Below are 25,173 nucleotides of genomic sequence, written 5' to 3'. Positions count from 1 at the left end.
TATGCATGCAACATTTTTTTTATAGCTAATGAATATGCTTATAAAAATACATGGATGGATTATCATTAATTACTGTATAAAAATGTATATACATAGTCATTCTGTCATGCATAGCAAAAGGCATAATTTATTGTTTACGTCACTGTTATATACTTATATTTAAAAACCCTGACATTGGTGTCAGAAATTAGCTAATCATATAAAAAGATTTGACTTACCAGCAATATCTCCATAAAGCAATACCTTGCCCACAATTGGGACAATTTTGTTAAATATAAAAATATCTTCATACTAGTGCACAATAGAACCCTAACATAATTAAGACCAAACTAACCGATATTCCTGGAAGCCCAGGTGGTCCTGGCTGACCATCATTTCCTGGTTGTCCAGGGTAGCCCCTATCTCCATGTTGTCCATGTGGCCCAGTGGGTCCCATATCTCCCTTCTCTCCTGGTGGACCTGTTTTTCCTCTTGGACCTTGATCTCCTGTTATACCAGGATCTCCCTTAAAAAGCATTGTAGATAAGAAAAAAATATGATTAATTACTACATAACACAATATGCCAAAGATAATACACTAAGAAAAACAAAGATAAACAAACATGTTACAAAATGAAATGATATCGACCCTTAAGCTATATAGATTAAAAGGAGCAATGTATTCTTGATATATATGCTGCTAAACGCTACAGTAAACTGAACTGTGGAACCTCTTCTACACGTTCTGTGATAAACGATTAATCACTGTATGTGGGTCTTATAGTAATTCAATAGAAAGCTAAAAAAAAAACAATGGAAACATATATAGCTATTTAATAGTGTTGTGTACAATTCATTGCTTAAAGCTGCAATCCTGCAAATGCTATTTATTCTTGTGACAGAATTTAAGATGGGGAATCATCTTGAGCAACACATTCATATAATTAGCTAGGGGAACAGCTGGTTTACATGATTTTTACAGGTGCAGTGCTGTACCTGACAGTTCTTATTGGATTTTCAAAGATTACACCTGCAGTATGCCAACAGGACAGTTCAATAGTATTGATACTGTAGGATATTATTGACCAACATCATCTATCTATATTGGCCAAATTTTTTTAATAGGAATTCCATTGGAAAACTTATTGTAATCGAGAGGTGCATGATTAGTCACAATAGGTTCAATTCACAAATCTAAAACAGCTGGATAACAATCTTTCTTTAAAGTAGTAGTTATTTTTGGTTGAGTCAATGAGATTAAAAAGAACAGTCACATGCTTCACGATAAGGATCCTTGTCCTGATGTTTTAGCTTTGTGAATCAAGTCAAATTAGTTTTAAAGTGGAACTTTAGGTCACAAATAAAAATGAGCAAATGTTTTAATGCAGAAGAGGCATGTTTTGTCTATTCTGCATTTAAATGACCTACATGCCTGTCCACCCATGTACAGTGAGCTGCACACCTCACTGTAGAAATTCAGCATTGCCGAAGCCAATGGAACTTCCAAGCATCTAGCCTCTCAAAGATGTCAGCAGCCAACGGGGAGGTCCAGGACGTCACATTGCTGGAGCCAAGGTAAGTATAGTTTTGATTTAAGCTATAAATAGTTTATTCTAAACTCATAGAATTTTTCTAAAATCATATAACATAACTGGTGTGCAGTGGGTTAATAGCTCACTGAAATATTTATATTTAAAAATACATGTGTCCAGTGGCGTAGCGTAGGTTGTCAGCGCCAGGGGCAAGGCAAGTAATTTGTGCCCCCTAACCTGTGAACCTTTAGCACTTCCTGAGTTTCTTACAGGTCCCTCAAACCCGTATGGTATGTTTTAGAATTATTCATATTGTATGTGGTCTTTGTAGTTTAATAAATATACTATATATAATAATTATTTAATGAATAAACTAAGGGAAGAATGTAAATTATACTGGTGATCCCTAGCCAAGAAAGGGGGCCCATGGACTGTTATACTTGCTCTGCTGCTGCATACGTGCTGTGGCCATAGAAATGCAAAGGGTTCTTCCACACAGCCTGAGCCCTCTGATTGGCTGCCCACAAACTTTTATTATTGGTTGAGCCTGAGATATCTCTTTGACTCCTGTAGTCAAAGATATATCTTCTCAGATTCAATTAATAATAAAAGGCTGTATGCAGCCAATCAGAGGCTCATGTTGTAAATAAGGAGGAGCCCTTATATACAGCACTGCAGGCAGCCAATAACAACCTCAACGTAAAGTACAGATTTAACCCCTTCCCGCTGAGCGTACGCCTATATGTGTCCATGGCTTTAGGGGGTGATACAGGGACGATGCCCGCAGCTGCAGGCATCATCACAGTATTTTTAATTTTTGAGAGTGGGCGATCGGCTTTCCAGGGATAACAACTAATGCAGCCAAAAGCCGATTGGTTGTTATCCCGGAGGAGCCAGAGGGGACATTCCCCCGCCAGCCGCTCTTACCTGGCCCCCCATTTTACCAGGAGACCGGATCCATGATCCGGCACTTCCGTCAGCTAGAGACAGACTGGAACGAAAACATAAATGGCTTTGTTCCAGTCTCCTGAATGTAAACAAGGAAGCAACGTCACTATGTCACTTCCGGTTTACTCGGCTGCCAATGACGCTGGATTTAAAAAAATTATACAGTATTCAAAATCGCTGTTGTCTGCGATCTGAATACTTTGAAGTGCAAAGAAGGGATTGGAGGTCTTTAGACCCCCGATCCCTCCATAAAGAGTACCTGCCACCACCTATTACTGTCACAAGGGATGTTTACATTTCTTGTGTCAGAAATAAAAGTGGTAAAAAAAAAATATGTTTTAAAACACAATAATATACAAATAAATACTTTTTTTTTAAAAGCATGCCCGTCCCTGTGAGCTTGCATAGCAAAGAAACCGCATATCGAAGTCGTGTCTGCATATGTAAACACAGTGTTCAAGTCACACATGTGAGGCATCACCGCGATCGTCAGATTTAGAGCAATAATTCTAGCACTAGACCTCCTGTGTAACTCTAACCTGGTAGCTGTAAAAAAAAGTGGTGCCTATGGAGATTTTTAGGTACCATAGTTTGACGCCATTCTACGGGTGCGTGCAATTATAAAGTGTGACATGTTTGGTATCTATTGACTCAGCGTAACATCATCTTCCACATTATACAAAAAAAATTGGGCTACCTTTCCGGTTTCGTTTTTTTTTAATTTATGAAAGTGTCCCTTTTCCCAAATAGGTGCGTTTAAAACACTGCTGCACATATACCGTGTGACATAAAATATTGCAACAGTCGCCATTTTATTGTCTAGATTCTCTGCATATATAATGTTTGGGGGCTCAAAGTCATTTTCTAGTAAAAAATATGGATTTTAACACCAAATGTCAGAAATAGGCTTAGTCATGAAAGCGTTAAAGAAGTGACACCTGGGGATGGGAGGAGAGGTGTCCTCAAGAAATAATATATTTTTTTACCCCCTCACCTGGAGACATAGGGTAGTGTGTTCGGGGGCGGGGGTACAGGGGATTGGGCTGTGAATGAAGAGGACCCTTAAACTCTCACAGCAGAATAGCCAGCCATTAACCCTTAGGTATTTACATAGGGATTATTGGCTGGCTGTTCCGCTGCAATAGATTATTATAGCCTCCTTGTTATTTACAGCCTTAGCCTCTGGTGTGCACTCCGAAGCTCAAACTCACACGTGATAGTATAGTATATATACACACACACACACACACACACACACACACACACACACACACTCTTAAGCAGCCTATACAAAGTCTGCAGAGCTCCATTCACATCCCTCTTACATTAGAGTACTCAATGGGGGGCAGTAGAGAGAAGGGGGAGACTTCCCAAAACAGTCACATGGTAGCTGGCTACCTGTAACATGTGATTAGCTTGGCCATTCAGAGATCTCAACCATAAGCATGCTGTTCATGAGTGGTTAACCCATTCATGACAGCTAAAACTATTTCTTATACAGTGATCATCACTGTATAAGCAATAACAGTGTAAAAAAAAACTGATCTCCCACAGAGTCACTATGGAGATGCTGAGCTATTTTGACAAGATGTAAAAATAAAATAAAAAAACGTTTAAAAATGAAACAAAAAACCTAATTACATTTCTTAATTTTCCCAATTTTTTTCCCAATTTTTTTTTTCTCAAAAAACTCACCATGCTTCTTACTAAATGCTTCAGACTGTCTACGTTTAAAAAAGGCTATCAGTACATCAGGATTTATAAATTTTCAAATATACCATAGTTTGTAGACACTCTGGGCCAGATTCAGGTAGATCGGCGCATTTTTAGGCGGGCGTAGCGCATCTCATATGCGCTACGCCAACGTAAAGCAGAGAGGCAAGCACCCAATTCACAATGCAAATGATCCCAACGTTGCGCCGGCATAACGTAACATATTCGGAGTAAGCCCGCCTAATTCAAAGTAGGTGGAAGGTGGGCGTGATCCATTTAAATGAACCGTGACCCCATGCAAATGATGGGCCGAACGAACAACGCATGCGCCGTCCCGTGGACGCTTCCCAGTGCGCATGCTCAGAATCACATCGGAACGAATACCTAAGATGCATCGAATCACTGAAAGTAACCTACGCCCAGCCCTATTCACGTAGTACTACGTAAACGACGTAAAATACGACGGCTGTTCCGTCGTCCATACCTTTGCATGGGATGCGCCTCCTATATGTGGAATAATTTTACGCCGGATGTACGCCTTACGTCCTGAATCACCGTATCTTTGCAATGAGGCAGCCAGCGTAAATATGCGCCCAAGATACGCCGGCGTAGGAAAGTTACGTCGGTCGGAGGAAGCCTATTTTCAGGCGTATCTAGTTCTATGGGCATGGCGCATAGATACGAAGGCACACATTTACACTTACAACGCGTATCTGTAGATACGTCGCCGTAAGTGCTACCTGAATAATATCAACTTTTTGGGATTTTTTTTTTTTTTTTTTACAAAAGACATGTAGCAGAATACATTTTGACCTAAAATTTAGGAAATTAGATTTTATTGAATATGTTTAATAACAAAAATTAGAAAATGATTTTTGTTTTCAAAATCTTTTTTTGTTTACATAAAAAATACAGTACAGTGTTGCATGACCACGCAATTGCCAGTTAAAGTAGAACAGTGACAAACTTTAAATAAAAACCTGTAATAGCTCAACCAACCCTGTGGTAGCATATATCTATGGAACTTCACTCACCATACAATTACGATTAGCAAAAAATATGTATTGTTGTCAAAGTTAAGAAAAATACATTAAAAATCATCACACATACATTAGCATTGAAGCTATAAAAACAAAAGGACCATCTCTGGACAGGTGGTGCAATCCAACTCCCATGTCCATATGGGAGTTGTAGGCTACCAAGTCTCCTGGCTTGAATTGTTTTGTAATGGAAAAAATATACTGCGCTTACTCTAACTTACTCTAACTACTAAAAAAGCTGCAACTAAAAAATGTTATACAACATCAAAACACAATATACAAAAAAGGAAGCTGCACTAAAACCAGCGCAAATATTGCAATAAATAAATAGAAAACAGTGATCACACCGTGAACTTGGTAAGAAAACAAATGAACCCTGATGGGTTAATCACAGTCCATCAAAAAAGTCCATAGCAAATTAAATAATGATGGTCTCCAAAGTGAAAGAAAGATAATCCCAACTCCTGAAAAATTGTTGAATTGTTTTGTCCCTTTTCTTGGACGATTCTCAGACAGGGGTGCATTCAGTGCCACATAGCCAACAATACTGATAATTGTGCAATATTGTCAATGCATAATAAAACATTTTTTTAAAGTGTGCGTTTTGTTTTTTCTCATGCACATGGTTGCAGCACATGTATATACAATTTTTGCCGTGTTGTGCTTTTCCTACTGAGCTGACTATGTGGACTTTACTCAGGGGCGGACTGACAGTTCATGGGGCCCCCGGGCAAAAGGAGATCATGGGGCCCCCTGTGTCTCCGCCCATGTGTCCCCGTCCACGTTAAAGCTACATTCACACAAAGTCCCACCTAAATATTGCACTGCCCACATTGCAGGCGTTCAAAGAATTTCTCTACACACTGTTCAAAATAAATGTTTATTATAGGAATTAAAACATTCTTCCCACTGATCACCAATGTAAGGAACATTCTTCCCACTGATCACCGGCAATGTAAGGGACATTCTTCCCACTGATCACCAATGTAAGGGACATTCTTCCCACTGATGATCACCAATGTAAGGAACATTCTTCCCACTGATGATCACCAATGTAAGGAACATTCTTCCCACTGATGATCACCAATGTAAGGAACATTCTTCCCACTGATGATCACCAATGTAAGGAACATTCTTCCCACTGATGATCACCAATGTAAGGAACATTCTTCCCACTGATCACCAATGTAAGGGACATTCTTCTCACTGATCACCAATGTAAGGAACATTCTTCCCACTGATCACCAATGTAAGGGACATTCTTCCCACTGATCACCAATGTAAGGGACATTCTTCTCACTGATCACCAATGTAAGGGACATTCTTCTCACTGATCACCAATGTAAGGAACATTCTTCCCACTGATCACCAATGTAAGGGACATTCTTCCCACTGATCACCAATGTAAGGGACATTCTTCTCACTGATCACCAATGTAAGGAACATTCTTCTCACTGATCACCAATGTAAGGAACATTCTTCCCACTGATCACCAATGTAAGGAACATTCTTCCCACTGATCACCAATGTAAGGAACATTCTTCCCACTGATCACCAATGTAAGGAACATTCTTCCCACTGATCACCAATGTAAGGAACATTCTTCTCACTGTTCACCAATGTAAGGAACATTCTTCCCACTGATCACCAATGTAAGGAACATTCTTCCCACTGATCACCAATGTAAGGAACATTCTTCCCACTAATCACCAATGTAAGGAACATTCTTCCCACTGATCACCAATGTAAGGAGAATTCTTCTCACTGATCACCAATGTAAGGAACATTCTTCCCACTGATCACCAATGTAAGGGACATTCTTCCCACTGATCACCAATGTAAGGAACATTCTTCCCACTGATCACCAATGTAAGGAACATTCTTCCCACTGATCACCAATGTAAGGGACATTCTTCTCACTGATCACCAATGTAAGGGACATTCTTCTCACTGATCACCAATGTAAGGAACATTCTTCCCACTGATCACCAATGTAAGGGACATTCTTCCCACTGATCACCAATGTAAGGGACATTCTTCTCACTGATCACCAATGTAAGGGACATTCTTCCCACTGATCACCAATGTAAGGAACATTCTTCCCACTGATCACCAATGTAAGGGACATTCTTCCCACTGATGACCAATGTAAGGAACATTCTTCTCAATGATCACCAATGTAAGGAACATTCTTCCCACTGATCACCAATGTAAGGGACATTCTTCCCACTGATCACCAATGTAAGGAACATTCTTCCCACTGATCACCAATGTAAGGGACATTCTTCCCACTGATCACCAATGTAAGGGACATTCTTCCCACTGATCACCAATGTAAGGGACATTCTTCTCACTGATCACCAATGTAAGGAACATTCTTCTCACTGATCACCAATGTAAGGAACATTCTTCTCACTGATCACCAATGTAAGGAACATTCTTCCCACTGATCACCAATGTAAGGAACATCCTTCTCACTGACCACCAATGTAAGGAATATATATAGGGAATAACACTCACTTAGGCTGGATTCACACCTATGGCATTTTTAGTGCTTTTTGCATTTTGCAGATTTGCACTACAGAACGTGTTCCATAGGAAACCATGTTAAATGGATTGTTGTGCAAATCTGCAAAAAGCACAAAAAATGCCATATGTGTGAATCAGCTTTAGTCCAGGTTTGCACTGACAGCGGGAATGAAATTGTGCGAGACAGTTCAGCTAAACTCGCATGATTTCATACCCGCATATCAGTGCGAATTTGGCGGGTGATTTCAGAGACATCTGTGAGGGTTGCTGCACAGATGTCTATGGAAATTGCACCAAGAAGTCGCCAAAAGTTGTACAGAAACTACTTTTGGGAATCGGCGCCACGAATGGGGCATCGCACCGATTCGGTTAGTGCCATTGCCATGCGATTTGACATGTCAAATCGCATGGTAAATTGCTTCAATGTGAACCAGGTCTAAGTGCTATTCCCTATATATAACACTGATATCTATACACTGAGTGGCATTCAGTGTACCAGATATCAGTGTGCAGGGGCGGATTGACCAGTCAGTCGGTAACTGCCCGAGGGCACCGTGGTGGCAGGGCCCGGGCCGGCTCAGTCCGCCACTGGAGGTGCCCGCAGCAGTGACAGCTTATCATACACAATAAAAAAACTGAGTCTGTACCCCCGAGAAAGCAGTGCCTTGAACCATTAAATCCCACTAGCTAGGTTGATGTGGCTGTTGTATGAGGGGGTCGGGAGGTATGAGCTGGCCGGTGTCCTGACGATATGGTTCCTCTGATAGTTTCCGACCTCAACTGTGCATGCTCAGTCAGGGTCTACGGAAATCTCTGAGGCTGAACAGCTGTTTGTCCGCTGTAAATGGAGCATGCGCAATGCGCTCGCTCCCGACCCGATGCTTGGGGCTGGTTATACACGGCTCCTCCACTCGATGGCCAGTGCTTTTGTCAAAGGAGTGGATGTCATATTGAGAATATCAACAAACTGGGGGCGTGTGTAACCAGCACCAAGCATTGGGTCGGGAGCGAGCGCAGTGTTCATTGCATATGCTCTGTTTACAGCTAACAAACAGCTCTTCGGGCTTGGAGATTTTCGTAGCCTCCGACTGCGCAAGTGCAGAGCCTGCGCAGTCGAGGTGGGAACCTATCCGATAGGGGAACCATCTTGACAAGACACCGGGATGGATGGCTCATCATGTGCACTAGTGAATAGCCCCCGACATGACCTGCTACCTGGTAAATAAGCACAGACACAGCACAGGGCAAGAAGGTAAAGAAACAATCAGCATGGGCATGGCTCTTATAACACAGATTAGACACTGTCACGGTAACTGCAATCACAGGGCTTTCATTCTTTATCACACTGACCTGCTAATCTGCACACAACACAAGGCAGGTCATTGTGAATGCCATTCGTTCCTGTGTCTGTGCAATTCAGTGTGCTCTGCCTCTCCAGTCCAGCAGCAGCAGCTCCTTCACATGCAGTCCTCCGAGGCAGTGACTTATGGCCCCGCCCCCTCAGCTGAACCACAGGGGAGAGAGGTGGCCGGAGCGCCTGTCAGTGTCACTGTACATCCCCACATGCACGGCTCACGGCTCTGATGAGCCATCCATCCTGGGAAGCTCATAACTCCCGAGCGAGCCTCTTATACAAGGCATCTCGGGGATACAGAGTACAGACTCCGTTTTTTTAATAGTGTAGAAGCTGACGCTGCTGCAGGCACCTCCAGGGACAGACTGAGCCAGCCCGGGCCCCCCCACCACGGGGCCCTCGGGCAATGACCGAATGGTCAGTCCGCCCCTGACTTTACTATATTTTGTGCTGCTTACTTCTAATAATCCTCTAGGCGGAGACTGAAATATATTAAGCAAGTATTAACAGTGCCTTGCTCCACATTTTTCGCACTCACCCGTCCTCTTCCACGTTGGGGGAGGAAGAGACTGTTATAATGTATGTGTGATATGCAAACAGAAACAGGAAGTGACACATATGGATACATGTGTTGGCATCCATTTAACCACTTGGGATCCGCCTGCCATCAATTGACGGCTACAGCGAGGATCCCAAAAGCCAACACAACGTCAATTGACGTCTGCCCTTTTGGGCGGTCCCCGCGCGCGCTGCAGAGCGCGCAGCGGGGAAATTCTGTGTTGGCCGTGTCCCTTGGACACAGCCAATTACAGATCGCCGCAAACGGCCAATCAGAGTGGCCGTTTGCGATGCGATCTGTGCGGCCAATGAGAGGAGATCTCAATGTAAACATATGAGATCATCTCTCATTGCCGCCTCTCCCTCCTCACACAGAGACAGCGTGTGAGGAGGGAGAAAGATCTGTGAGTGTAAAACAGTGATTCGTTACAGTTCGTTACAGTGCCATCTATCCCAGTGCCATCCACCAGTGCCATCCATCCCAGTGCCATCCATCCCAGTGCCATCCCAGTCCCCTGTGCCACCAATCAGTGCCTGCCTGTGCCGCCAATCAGTGCCCGCCTGTGCCGCCAATCAGTGCCCGCCTGTGCCGCCAATCAGTGCCCGCCTGTGCCGCCAATCAGTGCCCGCCTGTGCCGCCAATCAGTACCTGCCTGTGCCGCCAATCAGTGCCCGCCTGTGCCGCCAATCAGTGCCGCCAATCAGTGCCCACCTGTGCCGCCAATCAGTGTCCACCTGTGCCGCCAATCAGTGCCCACCTGTGCCGCCAATAAGTGCCCGCCTGTGCCGCCAATCAGTACCTGCCTGTGCCGCCAATCAGTGCCCACCTGTGCCGCCAATCAGTGCCCGCCTGTGCTGCCAATCAGTGCCCACCTGTGCTGCCAATCAGTGCCCATCAGTGAAGGTTTAGCACACACCAGCAAAATGTCCAAAAGGTCCTATTCCCTTCAGGAGGCTTTCCAAATCATTTCTGCCCCCGACGAGAGCAACGTGGAGCTCTCTCTTTCAGAGTCCCTTTCCAACTCTGATTCGGAGTTTGACGTCGCTTATGAGCCAGCCATCAGTAGCGCAACACTGAGTGACTCAGAGGAGGAAGATAGCCGGCCGGCTAAACGAAGGCGTTCTGGTGAGGAGGCAGTGCCATCCGCCAGCACCGCAGTGCCATCTGCCAGCACCGCAGTCCCTCGGCAACAAACTTCCAGGACCCATGCCAGCCTTCCCTATGCCCTTCAGAACCCCTTGTGGCTTCCTCCTACTTCAGGAGAAGCCAACATTCCCCCTTTCATGGCCCAGCCAGGAATCCAGGTGGACACGGAGAATTTCACCCCAATTGATTATTTTAACCTCATGTTTACAGAGGACATGCTATCCGGAATTGTGGCCCAGTGCAACCTATTTGCACAGCAATTTATTGAAAATAATCCCACGTCATATTATGCCCGTCCCTTCCAGTGGAGAGACCTTACGTTGGACGAGTTCAAAAATTTTTTAGGCCTCACATCTTGTATGGGACTCAACCCAAAAAACGCTTCACGTGCCTTTTGGTCCAAAAACCCGATCTACCACATGCCCATCTTCTCCAGCGTAATGCCCAGATCCCGATACTTCATCATCATGAGATTCCTACATTTTAACGACAATACCCAGTGCCATCCCCGAAATCATCCAGAACATGACAGGCTTTTCAAAATCCGGCCCTTACTCAATTATTTTTCCGAGAAATTCCCCCAATTGTATACCCCGGACCAACACATATGTGTGGATGAGTCCCTTATCAAATTTAGTGGCAGACTACGAATAAAACAATTCATCCCCAGCAAAAGAGCCCGCTATGGTGTGAAGGTGTACAAATTGTGTGACCGAGTCACAGGATACCTGTATGCCTACAGAGTATACGAAGGCAAGGACACCCAGCTCAATCCCCCTAATTGCCCAGACTACTTGGGATCAAGTGGCAAAATTGTTTGGGAACTCATTAACCCCCTATTAGAAAAAGGGTACCATTTGTACGTGGACAACTTCTACACCTCGCTTCCCCTGTTCCACAACCTGCACCGGAAGCAGACGCCAGCATGTGGCACCATCAGAAACAACAGGAAAGGCTTTCCTCAAAGCCTGGTGAACAAAAAGTTGAAAAGAGGAGAATCAGCAAGTCTGAGAAACAATGTGGTTCTGGCGGTGAAGTGGAAGGACAGAAGGGATGTCTATATGCTATCTACTATCCACAATGACACCATTGTTGAAACCCGCAGAAGGCGTGGCACCACCATCCGAAAGCCCACTTGCATCCAGGACTATAATTTGTTTATGGGGGGGGTCGACTTCAATGACCAGATGCTTGAGCCCTATCTTGCCACAAGACGCACGTACCATTGGTACAAAAAAGTTGCCATTTATTTTTTTCAATTGGCCATATATAATTCTTTTGTAATTTACCGCAACTCCACCCAAAACCCCAAACGATTCCTTGGCTACCAAGAGGACCTTATCACTGCCCTTATTTTCCCGAACGATGCACCCCAAACCATCCGATCTGATGTATTAAGTCGTCTCGCCGAGCGTCATTTTCCCGATAAAGTCCCTCCCACAGAAACAGGCCGACGACGTCAAAAACGATGCAAGGTATGCGCCAGTGAAGGAGTCAGACGAGACACAGCTTACCATTGTGCTGATTTTCCTTTCAAACCAGGCCTCTGTATAACTGAATGTTTTCGTTGTTACCACACCAAACTAAATTATTAATCCTCCATTCCTGCCTTCACACACCTTCACACCCCTTATGCCACCGCCTGCTCTGTAACTGACCCCGGCTTGTTTTTTGACCACGATTCTGCCTAATGATTTTGTAATACCTCTGCCCGATCTGGAACGGACCCCGGCTTGTTTTTTGACCACGATTCTGCCTAACGATTTTGTAATACCTCTGCCCGATTTGGAATTGACCCTGGACTGTTTTTTCGACCATTCTTCTGCCTAACGATTCTGTACTGCCTCTGCCTGATCTGGAACTGACCTCGGACTGTTTGACCATGTTTTTGCCTGCCTCATGGACTGATCTTGTACCCTGCTACTGGACTAGTGGGAACACAGGGGTCTCACATATGTGAGGGGCTCCAGAAAAGTTTTTCTGGATGAAGAAAACTTTTTTGTTTTCTCATCCTAGATTAGGGTCTGGTTGCCCGGAGGCTTCAAAGAGATTTGGGTGGGAGAAGCCTCTACCCCTGTCCCCATTCTGTCCTGAACGAGGCCCTACTTCTGCCTGCTGCCTGTAGGACCTATGCCATCATGCCTCTGCCTGTTGCATGAACTGACCACCTGCACTAACCCTGACGGGACAGTATCCCTGCCTGGACGTTGCTGACCAAGTCCCTGCCTGCTGCCTGGACCAGTGCTATCCTGCTGTGTAGAACTGCGCTACTATTACAGGTAATCTTTTGTTTACGCTTTGCTCAGCATAATGTATTTTGGGGTGTAATTCTTGGTATGTGCATACTATGTGTCTCTGGAACACCTGACGGTGTTCCTTGCATGTTGGATCTCTGTATGTGGTCAGGCTGTGTAGAAGTCTCACACATGTGGTATTGTTGTACTCAGGAGGAGCAGCAGAATGTATTTTGGGGTGTAATTTTTGCTATCTAAATGCTGTGTTGGAAATATCTTAGAAACATACAACTTTGTGTAAAAAAAATGCGTTTGAATTTTTCTTCCACATGTTCCAAAAACTTCTGGAAAAAAATGTACCATTCAAAAGACTCATTATGCCTCATAGATTATACATTGGGGTGTTAACTTTCCAAAATGGGGTCAGTTTGTTGGTAATTCCATTGTCCTGGTGTTCCAGGGCCTTCAAAAGTGTAATAGGTAGTCAACTAGTTAGATGTGCAATTTATGCTCCTAAAACCCCTGATGGCGCTTCCTGCATGTTGGGCCTCTGTATGTGGCCAGGCAGTAAAAAAGTCTCACACATGGGGTATCATTTTACTCAGGAGTAGCAGAATGTATTTTGGGGTGTAATTTTTGCTATGTACATGTTATGTGTTGGAAATATCTTATCAATGGACAACTTAGTGTAAAAAAAATGCGTTTTAATTTTTTTCCCACATTTTCCAAAAACTGCTGGAAAAAAATGAACCGTTCAAAAGACTCATTATGCCTCATAGATAATATGTTGGGGTATTAGCTTTCCAAAATGGGGTCACTTTGTGGGTAATTCCATTGTCCTGGTGTTCCAGGGCCTTCAAAAGTGTAATAGGTAGTCAACTAGTTAGATGTGCAATTTATGCTCCTAAAACCCCTGATGGCGCTTCCTGCATGTTGGGCCTCCGTATGTGGCCAGGCAGTGAAAAAGTCTCACACATGGGGTATCGTTTTACTCAGGAGGAGTAGCAGAATGTATTTTGGGGTGTCATTTGTGGTATGCACATGCTATGTGAGAGAAATAAGCTATTACAATGACAATTTTGAGAATTTTTTTTAATGAAAAATAAAAATCTTAATTTTGCAAAGTATGGTGGGAAAAAAATACAACTTCAAATAACTCACCATGCCTTTTAATAAATACCTTGGAATGTCTACTTTCCAAAAAGGGGTTATTTGGGGGGCATTTGTACTTTCCTGGCTTGTTAGGGTCCCAAGAAATGAGATAGGCCTTCAGTACATCAGGTGTGATCAGATGTGACAATTTTTTATGATTTGCACTATAGCTTGTAGACTCTAAAACTTTCACACAGACCAAATAATTTCCAAAAATGTGGGGTTATTTTTATCAAAGACATGTAGCAGTATAAATTGTGGCCAAAATTTATGAAGAAATATTAATAATTTGCAAAATTTTATCACAGAAACTAAGAAAAAATATTTTTTTTTCAAAATTTTCGGTCTGTTTTCATTAATAGCGCAAAAAATAAAAAACCCAGAGGTGATCAAATACCACCAAAAGAAAGCTCTATTTGTGGGAAAAAAGGACAAAAAAATCATTTGGGTACAGTGTTGCATGACTGAGTAATTGTCATTCAAAGTGTGAGCGCTGAAAGCTGAAAATTGCTCTGGGCAGGAGGGGTGTTTAAGTGCCCAGTAAGCAAGTGGTTAAAGCCTGAACATGCCACAGGGTGAGGGGATCGCATTGGCAACCAGCCTCTGACGCAGCCGACAGGGATCGGTGAAATCAGTCAGGCCAGCACAGCCCATCTCTGAACTACATGCTTTTGACCCATGTATGGTTTTACATATTTTGCAAGACTGCTGTTTTTAAAGACAAGGGAGGATCCTGGACCTGTGGACTTGATCACAAGCTGATAAGTATCAATATATTTACCATTCTTGGGAAAGGACTATTACTTTCTGGAAAGGATTACCTCTTCACTTTTCTGTTTTATTTGGGGTGTGAGAGCAAGTCTTTATAGGGACTCTGATTGGTACAGTGAGAAAGAGGTCAAGGAGGACTATGATCTTATGGTTCCAGTGAGCCATACATTGCTTTATTGGACACTTATATTCATTATCATTCCACTTGCACACCTCCTCTTGATCACGGTTTCCCAGCAATGCTCCTCCATTCCTTCACAGCTGCATTCCACCCTAATACAATCATTTACTTGTCAACAGTTTTTCCAATGTAGATCAGGAGAACCATTGATATCATCTCATAGCTTCTACTTTTGGGGTTTGACTTCATTCATCCTCCCTTTTTGGATATTAGTTCAACTTTGATTTATCACTTGGATCACTTTTCATAGGTCATTTAGACCTGGGGATATCATCCCAGATGTATTACAGCATTTTTACAACTCCTGCAACTTGGGTGGAATTGCACCACCTGTGCAGAGATTGTCCTTTAGTTTTTTATAGCTTCAATGCTAATGTATGTATGCATGTTTTTTAATGTCTTTTTCTGAATTTTGACAACAATAAATCTTTTTTGCCAATCATGTTTGTATGGTGAGTGAAGTTCCATAGATATATACTACCACAGGGTTGGTTGAGCAATTACAGGTTTATATTTCAAGTTTGACATTCAATCTCTATACTGTGAGCTCCCATCATCTCCTTCTCCTGCTTTTTTCATTTTGTAAGTTTTACTCTAACGATCTTGAGGGTATCCAACCCCCAAATGTTAGTATTGCTTCAACCCTTTCGACATATTAATTAGGTAAGTGGCACCTTGAGGGTCATCTTAGTGTGTCTAAAGTAGAGCAGTGCTAAATAGCAGAAACTACGCTGGTCATGAAGGTAAGTCTTCCAGAGATCAAGTGGTTAAATGTATGAAAAACATTTGACCAGTTCCAGAAATAACCTGACAACATTTTTTTTTTCCCACACTTGCACTGAACAAATGTACATGCAGTTTCACTGGGCAAACTGCTATGCACATTTATTTTATAAATACACCCTTTTGCATGCTTCTGTGACTGCTTCTGTTTACATTACACCATCTTTAAGGAAGATCACAGGAGTTTAAAAGGAAGCTGAGGCAGCACTTTGGATTTATTTCCTAAAACTGGAGCGTGCAAAATATGGTGCAGCTCTGCACAGAAACCAATCAGCTTCCATTTTTTTTGTCAAAGCTTAGTTGAACAAGCTGAAGTAGGAAGCTGATTGGCAACCATGCACAGCTGCAACAGATTTTTCCACTCTTCCATTTTAGTAAATCAACCCCTTTGTATCCACCAATTTGAAGAACATAACACCTGCAGACTCCCCTCCCCCATTTGGGTCTGTATGGGCTTGTCAACTACCAGAGGTTTATTATCAATTGCATATAATATGGCCAAAATCAGACTCCCACAGATCTCAGATTTTTTCAGGAATGGGAAAGGGAACTGGAATGCTCCTAGATGACCACTGTCAACTTACACACACCTCAACCATCTCTTCTAAAAGGTAGGAATGTTCCAAAACCAGACTGCTCTGGACTGGGATCTGGAAACTGAATGGAGTTAATATCATTGATTAGCTGCACGATGAATCTGTTGTTCATAGTGCCAACTAGGGAATGTTCCAATCACATCTGTGATTAGAATTAGAATTTTTGGAGATGTGATTAGAGATCCCAATATTTACACCCTAGTTGTTAAAACAGCTTAACCCCTTACCCCCGCCCCCTACCTCTCCCCCTTCTTTGTTCTCTTTTCAGTTTTGGATACTCTAGTTCTAGTGTTGATGCCTTGAAGAAGTCTGAGGTATTTTTATGTGAAAAGGTTGGAAGTTGAAAGCATTACGATTTCAGATTTAATACTGCGTTTATTAATTGCTGTACAGATAAAAAGGGATATGTGTTACATTGTCACACTTGTGAACTGTATACAAACTACTGATTGCTTTTGTAAAAGGTTTCTTACTTTTTTCTTTTTTGATGTACCCACCTGGAATGTCAAAAAGTTTTAAAATAAAAATATAAAATATTATTAAAAAAAAACTTAAGATGAAAAAAGACTGTAGAGACACAGGTGGTAGGAGAAGCATGTGGGTTTAGCTGGGCAACTTAAGATAGCCCTGGCCTGAATTGCTCCACAGTTCCTGCATTGTTTGAAGTTGAAGTTTGAAGAGAGAGCTTTCTATAAATGTAACATAATACTTTCAAATATAATTAGTTAGCAGTCCATATCCTCACCACAGGTTTGTTTTAAAGTTCATTGGAGGGCAAACTATCATATCCATTTTCCCATGACAATAAAAGGGGTTGTAAACCTTCATGTTTTTTTCACCTTAACTCCCCTCAACTCCAATGACATGGGGGGCGGGGCTGAGTCCTGTAGTCAGCGACTATGGACGCCGACTACAGGACTCAGGAGTGAGCTTCCCAGGGGGGTTATCAGAAGGAGCCAAGACAACCGCCGAGGGACCCCAGAAGATGAGGATTGGGCCACTCCGTGCAAAACGAGCTGCACAGTGGACGTAAGTATGACATGTTGTTATATATATGTTAATTAAAAAAAAAACGAACCCATACAACCCCTTTAAATTGGAGGCCTTTTCCTGTAACTAAATTATTACAATTATTCCACTGGGATTTCAATCGCCATGTTTTTACAGCCTGCATGGAAGGTTCTCAACGTGTACAATGAACATTCGTATTTCTGATTAAAATTATATTGTTTCAATTTTTTTTCAGATATCAAATGCTTTCAAAGGATGTGCATTTTATTCTACTTTTAACAGCAAACAAGTATTTGGTTTAAGACTTTCAAATATTTTTATGCCCCTTACAGAGCATTGAACTCATATCTTGATGATATATAGTTTATTCTAGCTTTATGACATTTTATATTTATTCAACAACTGTGTCATTGACGTGTTGCCAGATATTTCTTGTTAATAGTTTTGAACTTCTATCCAGCTGCAAATAATCAACAAATAAAAGACAATTAAAGTATTCACAGAATACAGTACATGGGTGGATTTTTGTGTAAGTTGCTAAGGCCTATTGAAACATCTACAAATTTTGAATGAAAACAAATATCAAATAGTTTTTACATTTAAGAATTATTTTAGGTGATGCTATTGGTTGGTGTCTGTGTCCAGGATTTATTACAAACCAATACAAAAAAAAAAGGCCTGGTGTTGCATTGGACTCGCCAATAAATCTAGAAGATGTAGGGTAAAAGTGGTGCCTAAAAATAAAATGATGATAAAGTGATGGATATGGCAAATAATTCAACTATAGGTGGTGCTGTGGGCTTGTTATATAGACAACATCCTCCTCCTATGGGATGGCGACCGATGCGATTTGGACATTTTTATTGCAGAGTAAAATCAGAATACTAGAGGGATTGTTCTGAACTTTGTAGTTAGTCAGACGGGAATCAATTTCTTGGATTTACAGATTGGTATCAAGGATAACCAATTCACCACTTCCACCTTTTTTAAGAGCACTGATAGGAACTCCTATATTCCTATTGGAAGTTGCCATCATGACACTTGGCTTAAGTCAGTGCCCAAGAGTCAGTACTTACGCCTGAAGAGGAACTGCTCAGATGATAGAGAGTTCCTATCTCAGGCTGAGATTATGACTAAACGCTTTCTAGAGAAGGGTTAGTCGAATACTTCCCTTCAGCTAACGCTTAACGAGGTTGCCCTACTAGACAGAAAAGAATTGCTGAAAGATAAATCACCTAAAGGTGTTGGGCCCCCTTCCATTCCCTTTATCACAACTTACTCTATCCAACATAGGAGTGTGAAGAACCTCATTCGTAAGCACTGGCATATCTTGACTAATGACTTGGGGCCAGATTCACAGAGCAGATACGACGGCGTATCTCCTGATACACCGTCGTATCTGTTGTTCTATCAATGCGACTGATTCATAGAATCGGTTACACATAGATAGCCATAAGATCCGACAGGTGTAATTGTTTTACACTGTCGGATCTTAAGATGCAATACCGCGGCCGCCGCTGCGGGGAGTTTGCGTCATAAACCAGCGTCGGGTATGCAAATTAGGAGTTACGGCGACCCACGACGGTTTTTCGCGTTTGCTACGTCGCCGCTAGTCTAGTTTCCCATCGCAAAGTTAGTCGTTTTTTTTGCTGCCTTAACTTTACACAGCAATCGTATTGCTGTATAAACTATGGCCGTCGTTCCCGCGTTGAAATTTAAAAAATAACGTCGTTTGCGTCGCCGTTCGAAAAAATGACGTCACTTCATGCAAAGCATGGCGGGAGTTCGAAAACGGAGCATGCGCGATAGGTCCGTCGCGGGAGCGCGCCTAATTTAAATGGCACACGCCCATTTGGATTGGCCCGCCTTGCGCCGGCGTAGGTTTTCATCGCAAGTGCTTGGTGAATCAGGCACTTGCGATGAAAAATTGCCACGTTACGCCGCCGCTCATCTATGTGAATCTGGCCCTAAATGTTTTTAATTTATAGGTTTTTATTGTCATATTTCAAAGGTAACAAAGTAATAAATACAAGAAAAAAGTACTTTTCCATTTTGAGGAAAATATGTGACATGTCACAAAATAATAAAAGCATACAATATGAAATGTGAAATGTGCCGCCGTAACATTAGTGCGGCAGATTCGATATAATCAATAGTTTAATGAACATTGTAGACAACCAAGGCGGTGGTTGGGAGATGAGTTTGTATAAAGTTATGTTTGTTACGTGAGGGAAGAGGGGAGCGATTTCACCCAAGCACCCCTAGAAGGGAGCAAGACTGTGCTCGGGTAAAATACTCCACTTGTCCTCACATGGAGGCCTCCAGGTGAACATTCTAATACAGCTGTAGGTAAAACAGTAATCATATCAAAGTTAGAGGTTGAACATTTTGGCAAGTGTAGAAGATTCAGTCCATCTTTTAGAATTGTTTTATACTTTTTATAATATAGATTTTTATTTCCCTTTTTTCTGCCTGTCCGCATGGTAAACATGACGATCGACTTTTGGTCCTATGAATATGGACCCTCCCGCTGCCTATGATTCACACCGAGGCATAGCCTTGCTGTTATAAATTACGTGATGAGTCAGTGCGTTGCCTGTTCCCCAGACAAAGCTATCTTATAGCAAAACATACGTCGGGAGGTAGACGTGCTGACGTCATCGCTCTAAACGGGAGATTGCATGCCGGCCGGCTCTCCATTGTCCTATACGGATGTGTGTTACTCTTTTAAACTGTAAATTGCCATTTTGGTTATAAAATCTGATTCACCATACGATACACACTATGAGTCTCTCTTCATTCTGGGTATCCACACTGAGCTTCGCGGCCTTTGTGCCCATTGAGTTAATTCCATCTGATCGCTCGCTTTCCCTACCATTGGAGAACGCTATCTATTGAGAACACGTCCAATACTTTTGGCCCATTACAGCTTACCTCTGGTAAGCATACATCTTTATAGGTGGTGGTGCACAGGTGTGATTGGTGACACATTGTGGTTCTGCTGTTTCCTCTCACAGGATTTCTATTTGCTCACTGGTTGCTGCACTTTATATCTTACTATAGGACTATCATATTGATTCATCAGTGATTGGATATTCCTTTTTTGTTGGTTCATATATGGACTATATATGCACTTTGATTCATATATTTTATATGTTTTTTTCTTTATGTTTCACATCACATTGGTTATTGATTTGTCAGCTTTGGCACTCATGGTGATTCACTTTATAATTTTTTATGTTGCGCAGCTCTACTTTTTCTTTTTTGTATTTGTTTTACAAAACATTATGAGCTGGGGCATTTAAATTTTGATGTGTTTAGTAGCGCAGTATATCCCATTGTTCTCAATAGGATAAAAAGCACAATATGTGCAACCCAAAATACACCTTCATAAAATAAATCATGAAACACATAAAATAGCACAAAACTCATATCACAAAAGAAAAAAAAAGTCCATCAAAGGGTCAGCAACGATTGTTCATATATAGTCTCAAAGTACCTATTGAAGTCTACACTAACAGGTAGAGAGATACATGCAAGCTCCTATCAAATATAGGACAAATGCAGCACCTAAAAGTGAAGTTTATAGGTGGTGTAAAGAACTCCACTCTATCAAAGAAACTGTGTGCAACCCAAAATAAACCGTCATAAAATACATTTTAAAATTTCCTTCCAGAAGTACGGCAAAGATTCAGTGATATGCATTGATCCACCGATAAAGCAATTTAAGTGAGAGATGCAATATAACTTCTAAAACCCAAAACCTTAAAAGATAGGAATACAGCAACCACTACCTGGCCCCAGTCATAGACAAACAGCATGTATACACCACCCCAGGCTGGATTAGTCTATGACAACTACTGCCAATATAAAGCAGTGCTCTGTCACAACAAACAGAACAGGGAAAGAGGCTCTTATAGTGTAGTATGTAAAAGCTTTTTTTTATTAAATTTGCATTATTAAAAACATAAAAAGCCGGCAATACACTTACAGAAATGCCACTACCTATCTCGGCAGCAGTGTGTGATGTCAACAGGCACCAACTCCACTCTACGTGTGCTTCATTCTATTGGGACATCTTCAGGGGCTGAGCATGTTGACAGGCCACATGCACAAGATAAAGGCTTGATCTCAAAGTTCCAACCCCCAACCCACAGTGTATTAGATTAGGATTGCTCTCATCCTTAATTGTTAAAAGGCCAGTTACAGACCATAAATACAAGGGGAGGACAAAATGATCTGTTATTTTGTTGAATACAAAGTCAAATGTACAAACAAAAATTAATTTTAATGAATAGAACTTTAAATATAGAAATATACAAAGGGGAAAACAATCAGCACTAGTCATATAACGGATCCAGATAAAAAAGATGGGATCAGTGCATACATGTTATTCAGGGGTCTGAGCATAATCCATAACTTGATAATTACCTAAATAAACAAACCAGTATTGATAAAATTCCACATACATACAATCAAGTGGAAGAGGAAATTGATCAGAGTTACCCATATACATTCCAATCCAAATTGAGAACAACCAGATCGGAACAGCCATGTTATACAGAGCTTTGAACAATGAGTCATTTCAAATTCCATCTATATGATACAAGACTCTAAGCAGCACATTATTGTGATTAATATATGTGGAGAGACATTTAACCTGTTATGCTGTTATTTCTTTCACCTTATCCAAACATGGACAAGAAGGAAAATACCAATCAGCACTCACCATACACATTTCAATCTACATTTAAAATGGCTAAATTGATAGATTTTGAGACTGTAAACCTATTGGTGGTGCATTATCTAGATTTAAAACATGTGAAGTGACAGCCATTGCCTTAACTTCAATAATAAAGTATTCCTATACATCATCCTAAAAAAAAACACAACATCAAATCAATACACAATTGAAGTTGGGGCAGGGTGTATGGGAGTGGGACTTAAACTATATGGACAAAAGTTTTGTTTAGTATCAATGAAACAATTTATATCTCACTCCATGTTGAGTCCCTGTGGTGACTAACTCTTCAGTTTATATATTCACCACATCTCCATTTTGGAGACTTCCCTAGTTCTGTTATAACCCCTCTTGTCCACCCCCACAAATTAAGTGCCTCTGGGATACCTATTATGGCATTTTCAAAAATGGTGGAATGTCCTCCAAAGCCCTGCCTATTATATATATGCTCCTGGTGGTCCTTCCTACATATTTAAAAAAAATAGTTAAGGGTCCACTCTAAGTGCTAAACTACCAGTGATAATATAAAAATAACAAATAAACCACAAAATGATTTACAACATAAAAAGGTTGCCGATTACATGTGTATTCTCACACTCTTGTAAACGTCAGATAGAAAAAGTGTCACGCAACACAATAATGAATCAAATATCAATGACAGTGTACTACTTTGAGTTGCACATATTGTTTTATATATATATATATATATATATATATATATATATATATATATATATATATATATATATATATATATATATAAAAATAGTTAAGTTATTTGCACTATCCATCACTTTATCATCATTTTATATTTAGGCACTTTACCTTATATCTGTTTGCATATATCAGTTCCTCGCAAGTCGCTTCAATATCTATTAGCGTGGCGAATATCAATGTCACCAACTAAACATTGTGGTACTTTGCAGAAGGGAGTTAATGCACCTGCAGGAGGGGGGTTACATTGAGGAAACTCAACAGAGCTTATATTGGAGGAGTCTGAGTTTTGTAAGGGAAGGAGGCACCTCCAAGAAGTTGTTATAGCTGCCAAATTACAGAGAATGGCCGAGGATTGTTGCTTTGTTGGTAAACCCTTGAAATTTATGAGACTCAGATACCCCCTTCCTTCAGCCTTGCATTGGTGATACACATGTTTAGAGGAAACAAGGAGCCACCATATATCCAAACCTGAACAGCACTCAGTCCCAAAAAATATCTGCACAAAACCGAAGAATCATTAGCCCATGGGACTTTAAACGAGTGATGCTCATTAACAAGTACAAAAAGATTACTAAATTGTATTAGGTTAAAAGTACAAATTGTATTAGGTTAACAAATAAGAAAACATACACATGACATTTACATTTCACATAAACAGGAGACTAAAATCAAATTCTGTATACCAGCCTACTTAATAGATCATTATTCTATAGCTGAAGCTGTAATCTCTATGTATTTCATGCCCACTTCATCAGGAGTCAGCCAACATTGGTTTGAGTGTACATATAGCTGTGAAATCAGAAGTAAAAACTGTCAAATCTTCAGAATCAAACCACAAATCAAGGGTTATGTGGTGCAATATTATCTAGATCCTGATGCTGTGGACCAGCACACAAGAGTTTCCCCCTGGGAGCTGAGGGTGGGTGGACAGCCAGGCAGCAGAGCACATATGGGGGCCCCCTCCACTGCAGATACCCTTTCAAAGTAATTGTGGATAAAGGACAGATAACCACCAGCATACGGTATGCTGATGATGTGGGCGTTGTACTGTGAAATGCATAGAGATTACAACTTCAGCTATCCAACAATGATCTGCTCAGTAGGCTGGTATACAGAATGTACATTGGTGAATCAATTGGATTTTAGTCTCCTGTTTATTTATGTGAAATGCAAATGTCATGTGTATTTTTCTTATTTGTTAACCTAATAAATGTACTTTTATATAACCTTTTTGTACCTGTAAATGAACACCACTTGTTTAACCACTTCCGGATCGCCTCCGCCGCGACTGACGGCTCCGATATGCAGTGGAAGACATCGGAACAGCTAGCTACCATAACACTGATATCCTCTTCAAGAGTGAGCGGTCCGCTTTTATCTTGAGATAAAAGTGATCTCTGCGTCAGAATCACCGCAAGATCACTTTTATCGGCGGCAGGAGAGGGCCCCCCTCCCGCCGCTCTCCGTTGCCCTCCGCGGCTTACCGGAGCTGTCGGTAGCGGCAGAGGCGATCACGTCCTATCTCCCTAGGCTGACATGCAAACAAGTAAGGGGAAGATGGCCCCCACCCATCACCATATCATTGCAGGGCAGAAGCGACGACAAAACGTCACTTCTGCCCAATGTTCTTAAAGGGACATTTTTGTGTAAATATGAGACCTGAGATCTTTTAGACCCCAGATCTCATATTTAAGAGGTCCTGTCATGCTTTTTCTACTACAAGGGATGTTTACATTCCTTGTAATAGGAATAAAAGTGACAGTGTAAAATTTTTAAATAAAAGGTAAAATAAATAAGAAAAACATGTTTTAAACGCGCCCCGTCCTGCTAAGCTTGTGTGCAGAAGCAAACTCATACATGAGCAGTGCCCGCATATGAAAACAGTGTTAAAACCACACATAAGAGGTATATCCGCGATTGTTAGAGCAAGAGCAATAATTTTAGCCCTAGACCTCAAAACATGCAACCTGTAAAAAAATCTAAATGTCGCCTATGGAGATTTTTAAGGGTAAAAGTTTGTCGCCATTTCACAAGTGGGTGCAACATTGAAGCGTGACATGTTGGGTATCAATTTACTTGGCGTAACATTATCTTTCACAATATAAAAAAAATGGGCTAACTTTACTATTGTCTTATTTTTTTTATAAATAATTTATTCCAAAAAAAGAGCGCTTGTAAGACTGCTGC

General features: G+C 41.4%; 1 protein-coding gene across 1 annotated transcript in view; it reads right to left on the bottom strand.

The window, feature by feature from the left end:
* Positions 1–25,173, bottom strand: part of LOC120935698 (collagen alpha-1(XIX) chain-like) — a 127,736-nt gene that overhangs the window by 24,255 nt on the left and 78,308 nt on the right. Inside the window, exon 10 of the mRNA XM_040347752.1 lies at positions 335–505. Within this exon, the coding sequence (XP_040203686.1) occupies positions 335–505 (171 nt within the window). The remainder of the gene's footprint in view (positions 1–334; positions 506–25,173) is intronic.

Source organism: Rana temporaria, chromosome 4 (assembly GCF_905171775.1).
Source record: "Rana temporaria chromosome 4, aRanTem1.1, whole genome shotgun sequence".
Classification (NCBI taxonomy): domain Eukaryota; kingdom Metazoa; phylum Chordata; class Amphibia; order Anura; family Ranidae; genus Rana; species Rana temporaria.
This window is presented reverse-complemented; position numbering and strand designations above follow the sequence as displayed.